Here is a 12,889-nt window from a genome sequence, read left to right on the forward strand (position 1 = left end):
TGGGTGTTTTCGTGTTATCTCCTATTAAAAAGAAAAATACGGAAAGACAATGCTAAACCCTCGGGAACTGTAGAGTTCTGATGCCCCAAAAGAATGAAATCAGACTTCTTTTAGTGGATGGGTTGTGGAATGGACACCTTGACCACTTACTAGCCGGAACGTAGGAAAATCGGGTTTTGTAACTTAGCAGGTTGTATGGTAAGGAATGTGAGTGATTACTACAAGAATAAGGCTGACTTCCTGTAATAGTTATTTAGTAACGCGATGTGATTAAAAAATCTGTGTAGGTTTAGATGAGGTGGATTCTGAGGTTATTTGTGTCTTTTTCACGAGCGAAGAAATTAGTCAGTGTACTGGAAAGTTCTGCAGATTTCGCCATCAGACTACCAGTGCGCCAGCCCCCATTCCTATTGAAAGATCAGCAGTGCTGAGGTTATTTCCAATTTTTTTTTCCATCTTCAAATACTTGTCTCAGAGGTATAGATATAGATTGCCCAGGGGAGATTTATTTTTAATCACGGTTACCACTTATAGTAGAAAATGTTGAATTTTGGGGAGACTGTTGATATTTAAGCTGCATTTTTGGGTTATTATAATTACCCACATTGATTTAATTTTAAGATTAAATTAATGAGGTTGCAAAGTTAGTATTTTGATTTGTGAAATAGGGTCTTTGGGGTGATTGTTTTAAGATTGTGGTTTGATAAGAGAATCCTAATTTTTCTCTGTAGCATGTTGTTTGAATAATTGGAAGAATCATTTAAATTGCAGGATATTTCTAAAAATGTCCATTATTGGTTTTATTTCTGTTACAGATAAGAACTTCAGTTTTCTGTTGATGTGGAGGTAGGTATTAGAAGGTTTAATTATGTTAGAATTTGAGGGAAACAGGAAGGTTATGTTTCTACAGTTGGCTAAATTTTTCCCTGTGTATGTTTGATGTTTTGGGCAGTGAAAAGGTCTTATTTTTTTACTCTGATTAAAGTTATAAAGCAAAATGTGTAAAAATCTGATTAATTTCATCAAGGTATTTATTTTCATTAGTTTAGTTCCACACAAGGTAATGAATAGTCAACGATGGGTAATATGTTTTAAATTTTGTAGAGAATCAAAGAGTGATGTGTTTTCTCAAACATTTATGATACATTTAAAAAGACACAAATGGTTGGTTTTTGAAACAGTGATACACATTATATTATAAAATATATTTAATGTTTACCATATAGTGATTATTGTAGCCTAGCATTTGAAAGAGCAATTAATACACATTTTAACGTCATATTAACTTTTTCTTTTTCCTCAGAAATAGGGTACCTCCAACTTTCCAGTGTTTCAGAAGAAAATTTTTTATTGAAACTGGAAGACCAAAATAATTACAAGCATGTTGTGCTGGGGAAATGCATCTTTTGGACAGCTAGGTTTGGGTGGAATTGATGAAGAAATTGTACTAGAGCCCAGAAAAAGTGACTTTTTCATAAATAAAAAGGTCCGAGATGTAGGATGTGGACTCAGACATACTGTATTTGTTCTGGATGATGGAACAGTGTACACATGTGGATGTAATGATCTAGGACAGCTGGGTCATGAGAAATCCAGAAAGAAACCAGGTAAGTTGAAAATATTTTTATTTGCTATTTCTAGTAATTATATCATTTTAAGTTTGAAGTGTCATAATTTCTTTACTCGTAAGCGTCATATTCTTAACAAACTTCAAAAGCAAAGTACAAGTTAAATATATTCTTTACATTTGCATGCTTCTAAGAACTTTATTTAATGGATATATTTATTTTTTGGTTTGTTTGTTTTACTACTACAATTAAAAATTCTTGTGGTGTGGTGATGTAAAACAAAGAAAACCAGCCTGCGGCATATAGATCTTCTTTGATATAGAGAGTAAAAAGGTATGGAGTATGTAGTATGTAGGTTCTCTTTAATAAATTCTGTTCAGCCAACTTGGATAGATTTTAAATGCATAATTTACTCTCTGTTTACCATATGTCTTTGACTGACTTGCCTAAAATATATTTTAATTCTTTTATTTATCCATCTATCACAGTACTTTAAATATGTAATTTTATTTGGTTTAGTTGAAAATATCTATTAATCCCTTAATCTCTTACTTTCGAAGAGTAGCATTAGCTATTAGAGGTATTTTGATTTTGTAGTAGCCCTACAAGCACATTTTAAAATAATTTGTAGGTAATGAGAATTTTGAGCAATTTGATCACATTTCATGTTCTATTTTCCTGAATATGGTATTTTTAAATCAGATAATATCACATTTAGGAATATCATTGTTATGTGAGTTTTGCTTTTAATTATGATAAATAAAAGTTACAATTTAAGGTGGTAAATTCTGATGAAATTGCAACTATACTGACTTAACAGTTTCTTTTAACCCTAACAATATTGGCACTTAAGTATTTTCTATGGTAGTTACTTTATCAATTCATTCTTTAAGTGGTTTCTATTGTTAGTCTACTTCCAAGAGCTTAATATAGAAACAAAATATTAAATTAAGACATTAAATTAAGACATGTTTCATCTTTCATACCATTTCACTACCATGCCAAACCTTACTTTTCTAACTTGTGAATACTGTATAGTTTTCATTCTTTATTTATCGTTAGGGTCTTAATAACCTTTCTTTTGCCTTAATTTGTAATTTATTTTTATTGGATGAATGTTGGTGACATTTATGACAGGAGGTTTAATTACTGCAGAACTCAAGGTAAATGGCAGCTTTCTTGTACCCTATCTTGCAGAAAATATTGTGTAGATTTTCTCCAGATTTTCATAATCTGAAGCATATGGTCATATGGGTAGAAATGAGTGGTAAATTTACTCATATGCATTTGATTGTTATCTCTGTTTTAGAGGCAGATAGACCCTTCACTAATTTTCTTTTTTTTTTTTGGGTTGGCTTAGGATCCTGCCTCAGGTTGAGGGCCACCCCCCGACCCCCATTGAGATTTTTCATGGTATCTGGGCTGCTGCTGTTCATTGTACTTAATGTGCCAATAGAAATAACCGAATGTCTCTCTGTATTGTTTAGTAATTTTTGAAAGACTATAGGGCAAGTAGAGAATAAAAAACCAGCACACAGGAATTGTTAATATAGTTGCGGAAATTACTAAGGTTTAAAAATTTTAAATGTCCCACTTGGCACAGTGGCTCATGGCTGTAATCCTAGCATTCTGGGAGGCCCAGGTAGGAGGATCCCTTGAGCTCAGGAGTTCAAGACCATCTCAGCAAGAGTGAAACCCTATGTCTACTAAAAGTAGAAAAATTAGCTGGCGTTGTGTCAGGCACCTGTAATCTTTCCCAGCTACTCAGGTGGCTGAGGCAAGAGGATTGCTTGAGCCCAGAAGTTTGAGGTTGCTGTGAACTGGGCTGATACCATGCCACTCTAGCCTGGGCAACAGAGTGAGACTCTTATCTCAAAAAAAGATTTTTTTTTTTCAATGTCCAGGACAAAAGTAGACACTGTGTAATAGTATAATGATTATAGTGCCTGCAACAGCTTCTAGTTCTATAAGTGAGAGTCTAAGAAACTTAAACTGGAAGAATAGGTTTCTTCGTGGTCATGTTGACATTGTGGTGATTGCATTGTGACATCTATATCATCTTTTGATTCATTCTGAAAACATTATTTGGTAATACAAAGTTGGGAGAGTGGATTTCCCTAACTTATGATGCCTCTTTAGGGTTGCCTTGTTGTTCAGGGTATATCACATTCTATGGAAGAGAAAAATAAAATGCATGAATTTTGTCTTTGACAAATTTAGAGCCTGGGTTGGGAGTTCAGGTGTACATAAATGAAACAACTGCAGAGAACTGAAATTTGATATGATATGCTTTTGAGCTTAGGGAATTTAAATGACAGGAAATGTCATTGTGGGAGAGAATTAACATTTCTGGCAGAAAATGAATGTTTAAATTTAATTCTATTGGTCATCACATAAATAGCCAGAAAATAAGTTAGGAGCTAGAATTGTTTAGTTTTATAGAAGGGGGGTGTCCTTATCCTGAGACAATCTTTTTATTATCAGAAGTCCTGGTTCAAGGATAGATGTGAACCTAGGTTTCAGAGGTTTGAGAAGGAAGTTCAAAGAAAGCAAAGGTAGTTGCTCACAAAGGGAGTTAATCATTTAACCTCAGTCTTGACTTAAAACGTGCTAGAGTGGCAAATTTTAATAATATTTTTAACTAAAATTATTACTGTTTGGAATAACAACTTAGTGATTTAAATATGCCCCTTTCCCACCCCTTTTTAAAATTTGAGAGTTTGTCAACTGGATTAGAAGACGTGTACTTGTGTTGGATCTTATTTAATTGATTTAAAGTCTTCTGGTAATCAAGAAAGTTGGCTGTGTTTCTAGAACCATGTAATAAACATAGATCACTTCATCAGATCTTTAAAGTTATGTCAGAAAGAAACAGGCAAAAGGAGGGAACTAAGAATTGTTTCTTTTCATAAATTGGCATTATAAACAGAACAAAGAATATTCTTTAATAAGTAATTAAAGATGGATTTTCATTGAATTTGTAAAAATAAAGAAAAAAATTAAAACATAAGGAATGAAAGAGAGTTACTAAGGATGAGTTATTTTTGAGAGTGTAGTAAATAGATTTAACCTTTCGCTTATTGAAAGAGGATTTCTATGATGGATATTTTAGAAACTACAAAGACAGGTTTGAGTTCCTTTTTTATACCAAGAGTACAGATTGTGTTCATGTTTATCTCTGTTCTCTTGTGTATGTATGCCTTTTGCTGTCACTACAGCTCTTATTGAATTATTTTCAGCAAAGTGAATGGCTGATTTCTAATTTTTTAAATATACATTTTAACCTAGTGCCTCAATTTCTTAACTTATATCCAATAAGTAAATAATATTTAATCTTCAGTATGCTAGATCAGACCATTTAAGTGAATTTTAAATGAGTTTTTATAGCTTTTTAATTCACTTCTGAAGATTTTAAGATAACCTATGGGATATATACTTTTCTTAAAAAGATCCTTTACTCACTGTATTTGTCATCACAGGTATGATTTGGTCACCATATTCCTAAATACGTATATGTTTTGCACTTCTGTTTCCATTTGTTTCATGTTAGAAACAGTACTAAACTGTTTTATGATCATAATTTGTAAATAATGTGTAGTTCTGTTAAAAAGGGCTGCCTTAAGTAGCTTTTTGTGGTTTACAAAATTCTTTTAAATGGAGTATCTCATTTAATCCTCATAACAACCTTGTATGGTAGCTAGGGCAAGTGTTACTTTCTCTATTTTCACAGATGAAGAAACTGAAGTTAAAAGAGATTTAAGAGATTAACAGGTTCACTGGGTTAGCAAATGTTAATTAAGAGACCACTCTAAATCCTGTGGTTTTTCTCTTTGTTCCACAAAGCTTTTTCCCTTGCCATATTTAAAAGGTAGAAGAATATTTGTTCATCTAGGACAGCGGTTCTCAACCTGTGGGCTGCGACCCCTTTGGAAAAATGAAAATACATTGCGGCATTAGGAAGAAAGACCTAGGAGGAAAGTAATTTCCATCAGTATTTTAATGTAATTTTAAGGGTTAAAAAATTATGATTTTATAACTAAGGTTATATAAGACACCATGTTTATCATTCCTCTCCTTTGTGCATAAACTTAAAGAAAAGTCATTTTAAGAACTGCGTAAGAAGATTGAGAGTTTTATTTTCAAGATCTAATATTGTACTAACACAAACTTGATTAACAGTAATAGGATAAAAATTTTAATAAATTTATTTATTTTGGTTTATGTTTAACTCTTTGATAGAAAATATAAAGATGATAAGCATTGATTCTATGTTTCCCATATCCCAAAATAGTAATTTCTACTGTTGGGTCATTCCAATAAAAGCATTTTGGTCACATTGCAGTATTTACTTGCTTGTCTTTTCTTGCTTCTTAATTTTCTGATCTGTTCTCTCTGTTCATAAAACATGAATTTACAAAGGAAGTACTCTGTAAAATATAGTTGTAATTTAAAAAGTAATAAAAGAAAATAAATGTATGTCTGTAGGATATAAAGTTATTCACTTAAGAGTGGATTAAAAATACCAAATTGTCCCACATATTTCTTATTGAACCAAAGCATATAAAACCAAAGCAACTCAGTATGTTTTATAACTCCTAATTTTCACAATACCTTCTAAGGAAAAGAAAGATATGGATGATATGAAGATTTGAGAGAAGTAATTACTTGGGTCAGGAATGGAGGCTTGCATTGGACACTTTACTTTAAGAAAGGTTAGTGCCCAAGAATCAGTGTCAAGGGTAGGGAAAGAAAATCATAATGCAAACAGATGACTACTGTTAGAGAGATGTATAATAATACTTTACTTTGTGTAGGACCCTACATCTGAGGAATTTCAAGAGCATTACACAATAACTCATGGTTCCTTTCAAAATGCTTGTGACACAATTTGCAAGAATTATCTTCATCTTAGGGGATAAATTTTCGGAGAAATGGCAGCACAAGTTGGTAAGTAACTTGTCAAAATAGCAGGTGACTGGTGAACAGCTAAAAATTGAATCTGAAAGTTTACCAGTCTCCTACCTTATTCACTAAATTGTGCTTATGTTTAGAATTATTTACAGTGCTATCTTCTGTTTTGAGGCAGATCAAAGGTAATGCACAGATTATTTCCTGGCCATTCTATTTGATGGCCTGTTGAAATCATTATTTAATAAGATGTTTACATTGTGATACCACTTTGGTTAGACCAAAGTAAGTATGAAAAATATTTAAACAAAAACTTAACATGGTCACCTAGTCTTTTTTTTTAATCTTTTTTTCTGTTATATGTCATATATATCTATTTTTGTCTTAACTGCTGTGCGGCACTACAATCCTAAATCCATCCTAACTGCCCTGTAGGGTAGATTTGGTGGCTAACCTTGGAACTGGGAGTAATTACTTATATTGTATCAAGTCTGCCATGTAGATACCTGCACACACTATCTCTAGGATGCATTAGTTTTGTGAATGCTTTTTAAAACTCTTAACCCACACAGAAAATAATAGTTGGAAGTGGATGCCTAACCTGAGCAGTCTTAACAAAGGAAGGCTTCTTTAAAGGATTTGGAACCAGTGATTTTTCTCTTTGGTATTTTAGTTTTTTTTTGTGGGAAAAAAAAGTATTTTTATTGATAAATAGGCTACATAAAAATTGTACCCTCATATTAATTTGAAAAAAAAATACTCAAAAAAAAAAAAGATAAATAGGTTACAATTAAATAAACAGCAGTGGTTTGCTGGAGAATAAAAACTGTCTCTCTTTACCCCACCCCTGGCTTTATGCTTCAGCCCTCTTGCTGGAATATTTTAGTGTTTTGTTTTTTGTTTTTTTTTTTTGTAGAGACAGAGTCTCACTTTATGGCCCTCAGTAGAGTGCCGTGGCCTCACACAGCTCACAGCAACCTCCAACTCCTGGGCTTAAGCGATTCTCTTGCCTCAGCCTCCCGAGAAGCTGGGTATTTTAGTGTTTTTACATGATTGGAAATGAGCCACATACTTTCTTTAAAAGATTGGGAGTACAGTAGATTTTAGTGTCAAGGTGTTGGACACTTACTTTTTTAGTCCTATTATAGATGGCATCACCTCCTTAGTAAGGATTCTTAGGGTTCCTTGTTCCCAATATGTCATAAAGATGTAGTGCTGTTGTTACAGTTCATTTCTCATAAATCTCATGTATTTTTTAAATTGCCTTGAAGAAACAAATGACAGTCACTTCTGTTTTCCAATGCAGTTAAAGTACTTGGGATACATATTAAAGACAACCTAAGAGAGGAGATACACTCAAGTGCTGTTACGAGTGTTTATTTGGACTAGGATTGTATTAACTAGAAAAATCGCTAGCCTTAATGAGAAAACCATATTAATGAGACCGTAGCTTATCTGCTTACTTTTTTTTTTTTTCATCTTGATATGATGAAAATTGCCTTTAAAGGGCAATAATTGCTGGAAACAGTGGCATATATCTGTAGTCTCAACTGCTTAGGAGGATGAAGTGGAAGATTCACTTAAGTCCAGGAGTTTGAGACTAGTGTGCTATAATTGTGTCTGTAAATGCCCATTGTAGTCTACTCCTACCTGGGCAAGATTGCAAGACCCTCTCTCTTAGAAAGTCAATAATTATTTTTAAATCTTAACGAATTGTGATAGTTATCTTATATGTAAGAAAAACCTATGCTGTGTGTAATTATACAAAAACTCATTGGAGTTATTTTTTTACTTATTTTTTTTTTGGAGTTATTTTTGTTAAAAGAGCAGTTACTTGAATTTGGTGGCTCATTCTTCAAACTAGAATACTTTTAACACTTACTCTTGCTTTCATTTCGAGCGTGACAGAATTTTAACTTAACCTTGTTGTTGTTGTTGTTGTATTTTGGCCGGGGCCGGGCTTGAACCCGCCACCGTTGGTATATGGGGCTGGTGCCCTCCTCACTGAGCCACAGGCACCACCCAACTTAACCTTTTTTATAAAACACTCTGGAATCCTTTTGTAATGTTTTTTCACAAATTATTTGAAAATATCTTAGTTACTTCCTTGTTAGTATCTAAATTTAGCCTCATTTCATTCCTTTGCTAGGTGTCATCCTATTCTGAAATAATATATTTTTAGATTTCTAATTATAAAAATATTAACAAACTCCTGAACTTGGAATACAGGAAAGTAAAAAATCAACTATAATGCCATAATGCATAGAAAAATACGGTTGTTATTTGGGAACTTTTCTATACTCATACATGTTTCTGATTATAGATGGGGTGTATGTTCTCATACACCTATCAACTCTTTTTTTCAGTAATAATTAAATAGTTAATTAAATAATTAAAAATTAAATTAAAATTTAGTAAACATTTTCCCTTGTTTAAAATATTGTTTAGGGATATTCTTAATGATAATTTAACATTTCATCATTTAGATGTCCCAAAATTTATTTGTATTCTATTTTGTGGAATTTATCTCCAGAGTCTTATTAAAAGTAATACTGCCATGAGGGTGCCAAAAAAATTTATATACATTTTAAAAAAGGAAAGACTGTATTAAAATTGTAATACTTGGCTCAGTGTTCATAGCTCATTGAGTAAGGTGCCGGCCACATACCCAGGTTTGAGCCTGGCCAAGACCTGCTAAACAACGACAACTGCAACCAAAAAATAGCTGGACATTGTGGTGGCCGCTTGTAGTCCCAGCTACTTGGGAGGCTGAGGCAAGTGAATCACTAAAACCCAAGAGTCTGAGGTTGCTGTTGGCTGTGATGCCATGATATTCTACCCAGGGCGACAGTGTGAGACTCTGTCTCCAAAAAAAAAAAAAATTGTAATACTTAATATAAACCAATAATAAAAGATGAATACAAGTCATTTTTGACCTTTGCAATTACAAGAGGTGCTCAGAGTATATGTTTTGTACATAATACAATTTGTAATACATAGATAACATTTCTTGTAATGTGTATACATTTTTTGACACCCTGTATATTAATTTATTCTATTTGCATTAATTCTATTTGCTAAAAGGAACATCTTTTAGCAAATCTAGAAAGAATGATAACTGTATTTTTAAAATTTTAAGCACAGTTGTGTCTCATTTTACAAAGTTGATATAGGAAGATAATTGCCAAGGAAAGTTAAATTAGTATTCTTTTGACAAGCTTTTGAGTATAACGTGATGAATATCATTTATAGATCTATTAGGGAAGAGAAAACAAACACAAATAATAGAAATGCACATAAAATGTGCTAAGTGTTATAGGATGCATAAACAGGAGTGCTGTGTAGAGATGGTGTAACCATGTAGGATGATGTGAATTATAGGTGAGTTTTTGTAGGAGAGATAGATAGTACATGAACTGGAAGGGTATACTGTGTTTTTTTTTTTTTTTTTTTTTTTGTAGAGACAGAGTCTCACCTTATCGCCCTCGGTAGAGTGCCGTGGCATCACACAGCTCACAGCAACCTCCAAATCCTTGGGCTTAGGCAATTCTCTTACCTCAGCCTCCCGAGTAGCTGGGACTACAGGCGCCCGCCACAACGCCTGGCTGTTTTTTCGTTGCAGTTTGGCCGGGGCTGGGTTTGAACCCGCCACCCTCGGCATATGGGGCCGGCGCCCTACCCGCTGAGCCACAGGCACCGCCCAGTATACTGTGTTTTAAAGAGGAAAGAATATAGAGTGCTTTATACCTAAATCAGCTTAAATGGCAGTAGGCAGGTGTAAGACCTATTCCTTTTAACTGAAATATCTGAGAATAGTGAGTAGAAAGGTTAGAAAAATTGAGGTCAGATTATAGAAGTAATCAAATTAAGGATCTTGAGTATAATTTGGTGCATGTTCATTGGTAGTTTATAATGGACGTTATCATAGGTTTATAAAGGAAAGACTGAAGGGGAGAGGATTTGGAAGTAAAGAAATTAGTTAGGCTGTGATTATAACCTTTAAAATAAGAAAGGAGCAGGTAGATGAAGAGATTTAGGGAGACAGAATGGGCAGGCTTTGGTAGGCAAATGGAAATGAATCCTAAGTGTAAAGGGAAGAGCCAGGTATGATCTTAGGTGGATCATTAATAGAAATATGGAATCCAGAGAAAGGAGGAATGTTAACTGTTTTGTTTTAGGAGGAAAGATAAAAAAGGTTCTGGTAAAATGAGTTTTGTTGTAAACTTGGTAACAATATTCAGTGAATAGTAAGAAATTTAATTCTAAAAGTGGGGAGAAAGATTAGGACTAAAAACATGAAATGCTTTATTTCTAATTTTGTTTTATCTTCAGTACAGAATAGGCTAATATTCCAATTGTAAATTTCACCCTTGTTCTAACCTATCATAATAATTAAAAATTGATAATTTTGTGCTTTCAGGAGACTGTTTAAAGTACGTGGTAACATAATACCTTTGTAAAGTTTTTTTTTTTTTTTGAGATAAGAGTCTCACTATGTCGCCCTCAGTAGAATTCTGTGGCGTCACGGCTCACAGCAACCTCAAACCCTTGGGCTTCAGCGAATCTCTTGCCTCAGCCTCCCAAGTAGCTGGGACTATAGGCGTCCGCTGCAATGCCTGGCTATTTTTTTGTTGCAGGTGTTTAGCTGGCCTGGGCCGGGTTCAAACCCTTCATCTTTGGTGTATGTGACTGGTGCCGTAACCATTGTGCTACTGGCACCGAGGCAATACCTTTGTAAATTTAAGGTAATCTAAATGGTTGCCAACTCTATGTTTTATAAATTTGAATTTTTAGATACAAATAAAATGAAAGTGTGTATTTGTCATGTACCCTCTGATAGCTTACACATTTGAATTTTATTAATAGGTTCATTTGCTTTTTCTCATTTAGTTGATACCAACCTGTTAATTATTATGTTTGACTTTATGACTCTTTGCCAGGCTTTACTGGAAACAAAGCTTTTGAAGTTAAAAGATGCAGTGACATAGCTGCAAGTAGGTTTTGATTCTGCTAGCACCTGAAGTAATTTTAACTATAAATTGGATGTGTGTGTTGGCAATATAGGCAAGAGCTCCTGAGAAATATGCCCTCTGAGATATAGGAACTAGGAGTTTGGAGGAACAGCCTCTTATGGCTGAAAGAGGTCCTAAGGAGGAGAATCAGGAGCCTCTGAAAATAATTTAAAGAGAGGTTAGCTACTTTTTAAGTTACTAGAAAAAGTTTGTGGTTTCTTCCTTTTTTTTAAGATGATATGACAGGGGGCGGCGCCTGTGGCTCAGTCGGTAGGGCGCCGGCCCCATATACCGAGGGTGGCGGGTTCAAACCCGGCCCCAGCCAAACTGCAAAACCAAAAAATAGCCGGGCGTTGTGGCGGGCGCCTATAGTCCCAGCTACTCGGGAGGCTGAGGCAAGAGAATCACTTAAACCCAGGAGTTGGAGGTTGCTGTGAGCTGTGTGAGGCCACGGCACTCTACCGAGGGCCATAAAGTGAGACTCTGTCTCTACAAAAAAAAAAAAAAAAAAAAAAAAATGATATGACAGGGATAAAGTAGAACTTAGGTTGGTTCTCACAATTGATCCCAAGTACTTAATCAATCTGCACATATATAATTTCTGATCCAGGCATTGCTCTGCTATGGATTTCATACTGAGGATCTCTAATACAAATGAACGTTAGGAACCTACCTTTATCTTCTGAAGCAGTGTTTTTCAACCTTTTTTCTTTCACAGCACACTTGAACCTATAGTTACATTTCTGTGGCATGCTTAAATTATGCCGATCAAAAAAAAAAGTGGAAAAAAGCACATATGTACTTACTGTGCTTTGAACTTCTTTTGAAAATAATGGCGCCTGTGGCTAAAGGAGTAGGGTGCCGGTCCCATATGCCAGAGGTGGTGGGTTCAGGCCCAGCCCCGGCAAAAAAAAAAAAAAAAAAAAAAAAAATTTTCATGGCACACCTAAGATCACGTCACATGCTGCGGCATATGGGTTGAAAATCACTGCTCTGAAGAGTAACTAGATAAAAGCCTGACTATAAAAACTTAGAACATAGATCTATTTATATACTTAGCTGGGGAGTGCAGTAACCCTCTGCAGCTGGGAGTAGGGGAAAAGGAAACAGAAAGAAGTAGGTCTGGCAGATGTATAGAGAGAAAAAACATTAACCACATACCCTGTAATTGGAGAAACATTTATTTTTCTAAAATCTCCTTCTAAACAGAGAGAAAGTTAATAATGAAATATTTAGAACATGTTATTCATGTACCACATGCTGATATTCAAAAATAATAATAGTAAATCTCCATATGTGCCAGGCATTGTCCAAAAATCTTACAGTATCCTGAAAAGTATGTTTTAGTGAGGAAAGTAAGACTTCAAGGGGTTAAATAACTCTCCCAAAGTCACTGTGAAA

The 12,889-nt window shown here is 34.3% G+C and overlaps 1 protein-coding gene across 6 annotated transcripts in view; it reads left to right on the forward strand.

The window, feature by feature from the left end:
• HERC4 (HECT and RLD domain containing E3 ubiquitin protein ligase 4) overlaps window positions 1-12,889 on the forward strand; it is a 158,798-nt gene that overhangs the window by 10,694 nt on the left and 135,215 nt on the right. For 5 of the 6 annotated variants that reach the window (XM_053582950.1, XM_053582951.1, XM_053582949.1 and 2 more), the window contains 2 exons: window positions 816-846; window positions 1,304-1,607. In XM_053582950.1, coding sequence (XP_053438925.1) covers window positions 1,382-1,607 — 226 coding nt within the window. In that variant the 5' untranslated portion in view covers window positions 816-846; window positions 1,304-1,381. Of the gene's footprint in view, window positions 1-815; window positions 847-1,303; window positions 1,608-6,215; window positions 6,281-6,382; window positions 6,516-12,889 lie in introns of those variants that run through there. The other variant, XM_053582953.1, reaches the window with a different exon arrangement.

The sequence above is a fragment of the Nycticebus coucang genome, chromosome 3 (genome assembly GCF_027406575.1).
Source record: "Nycticebus coucang isolate mNycCou1 chromosome 3, mNycCou1.pri, whole genome shotgun sequence".
Classification (NCBI taxonomy): domain Eukaryota; kingdom Metazoa; phylum Chordata; class Mammalia; order Primates; family Lorisidae; genus Nycticebus; species Nycticebus coucang.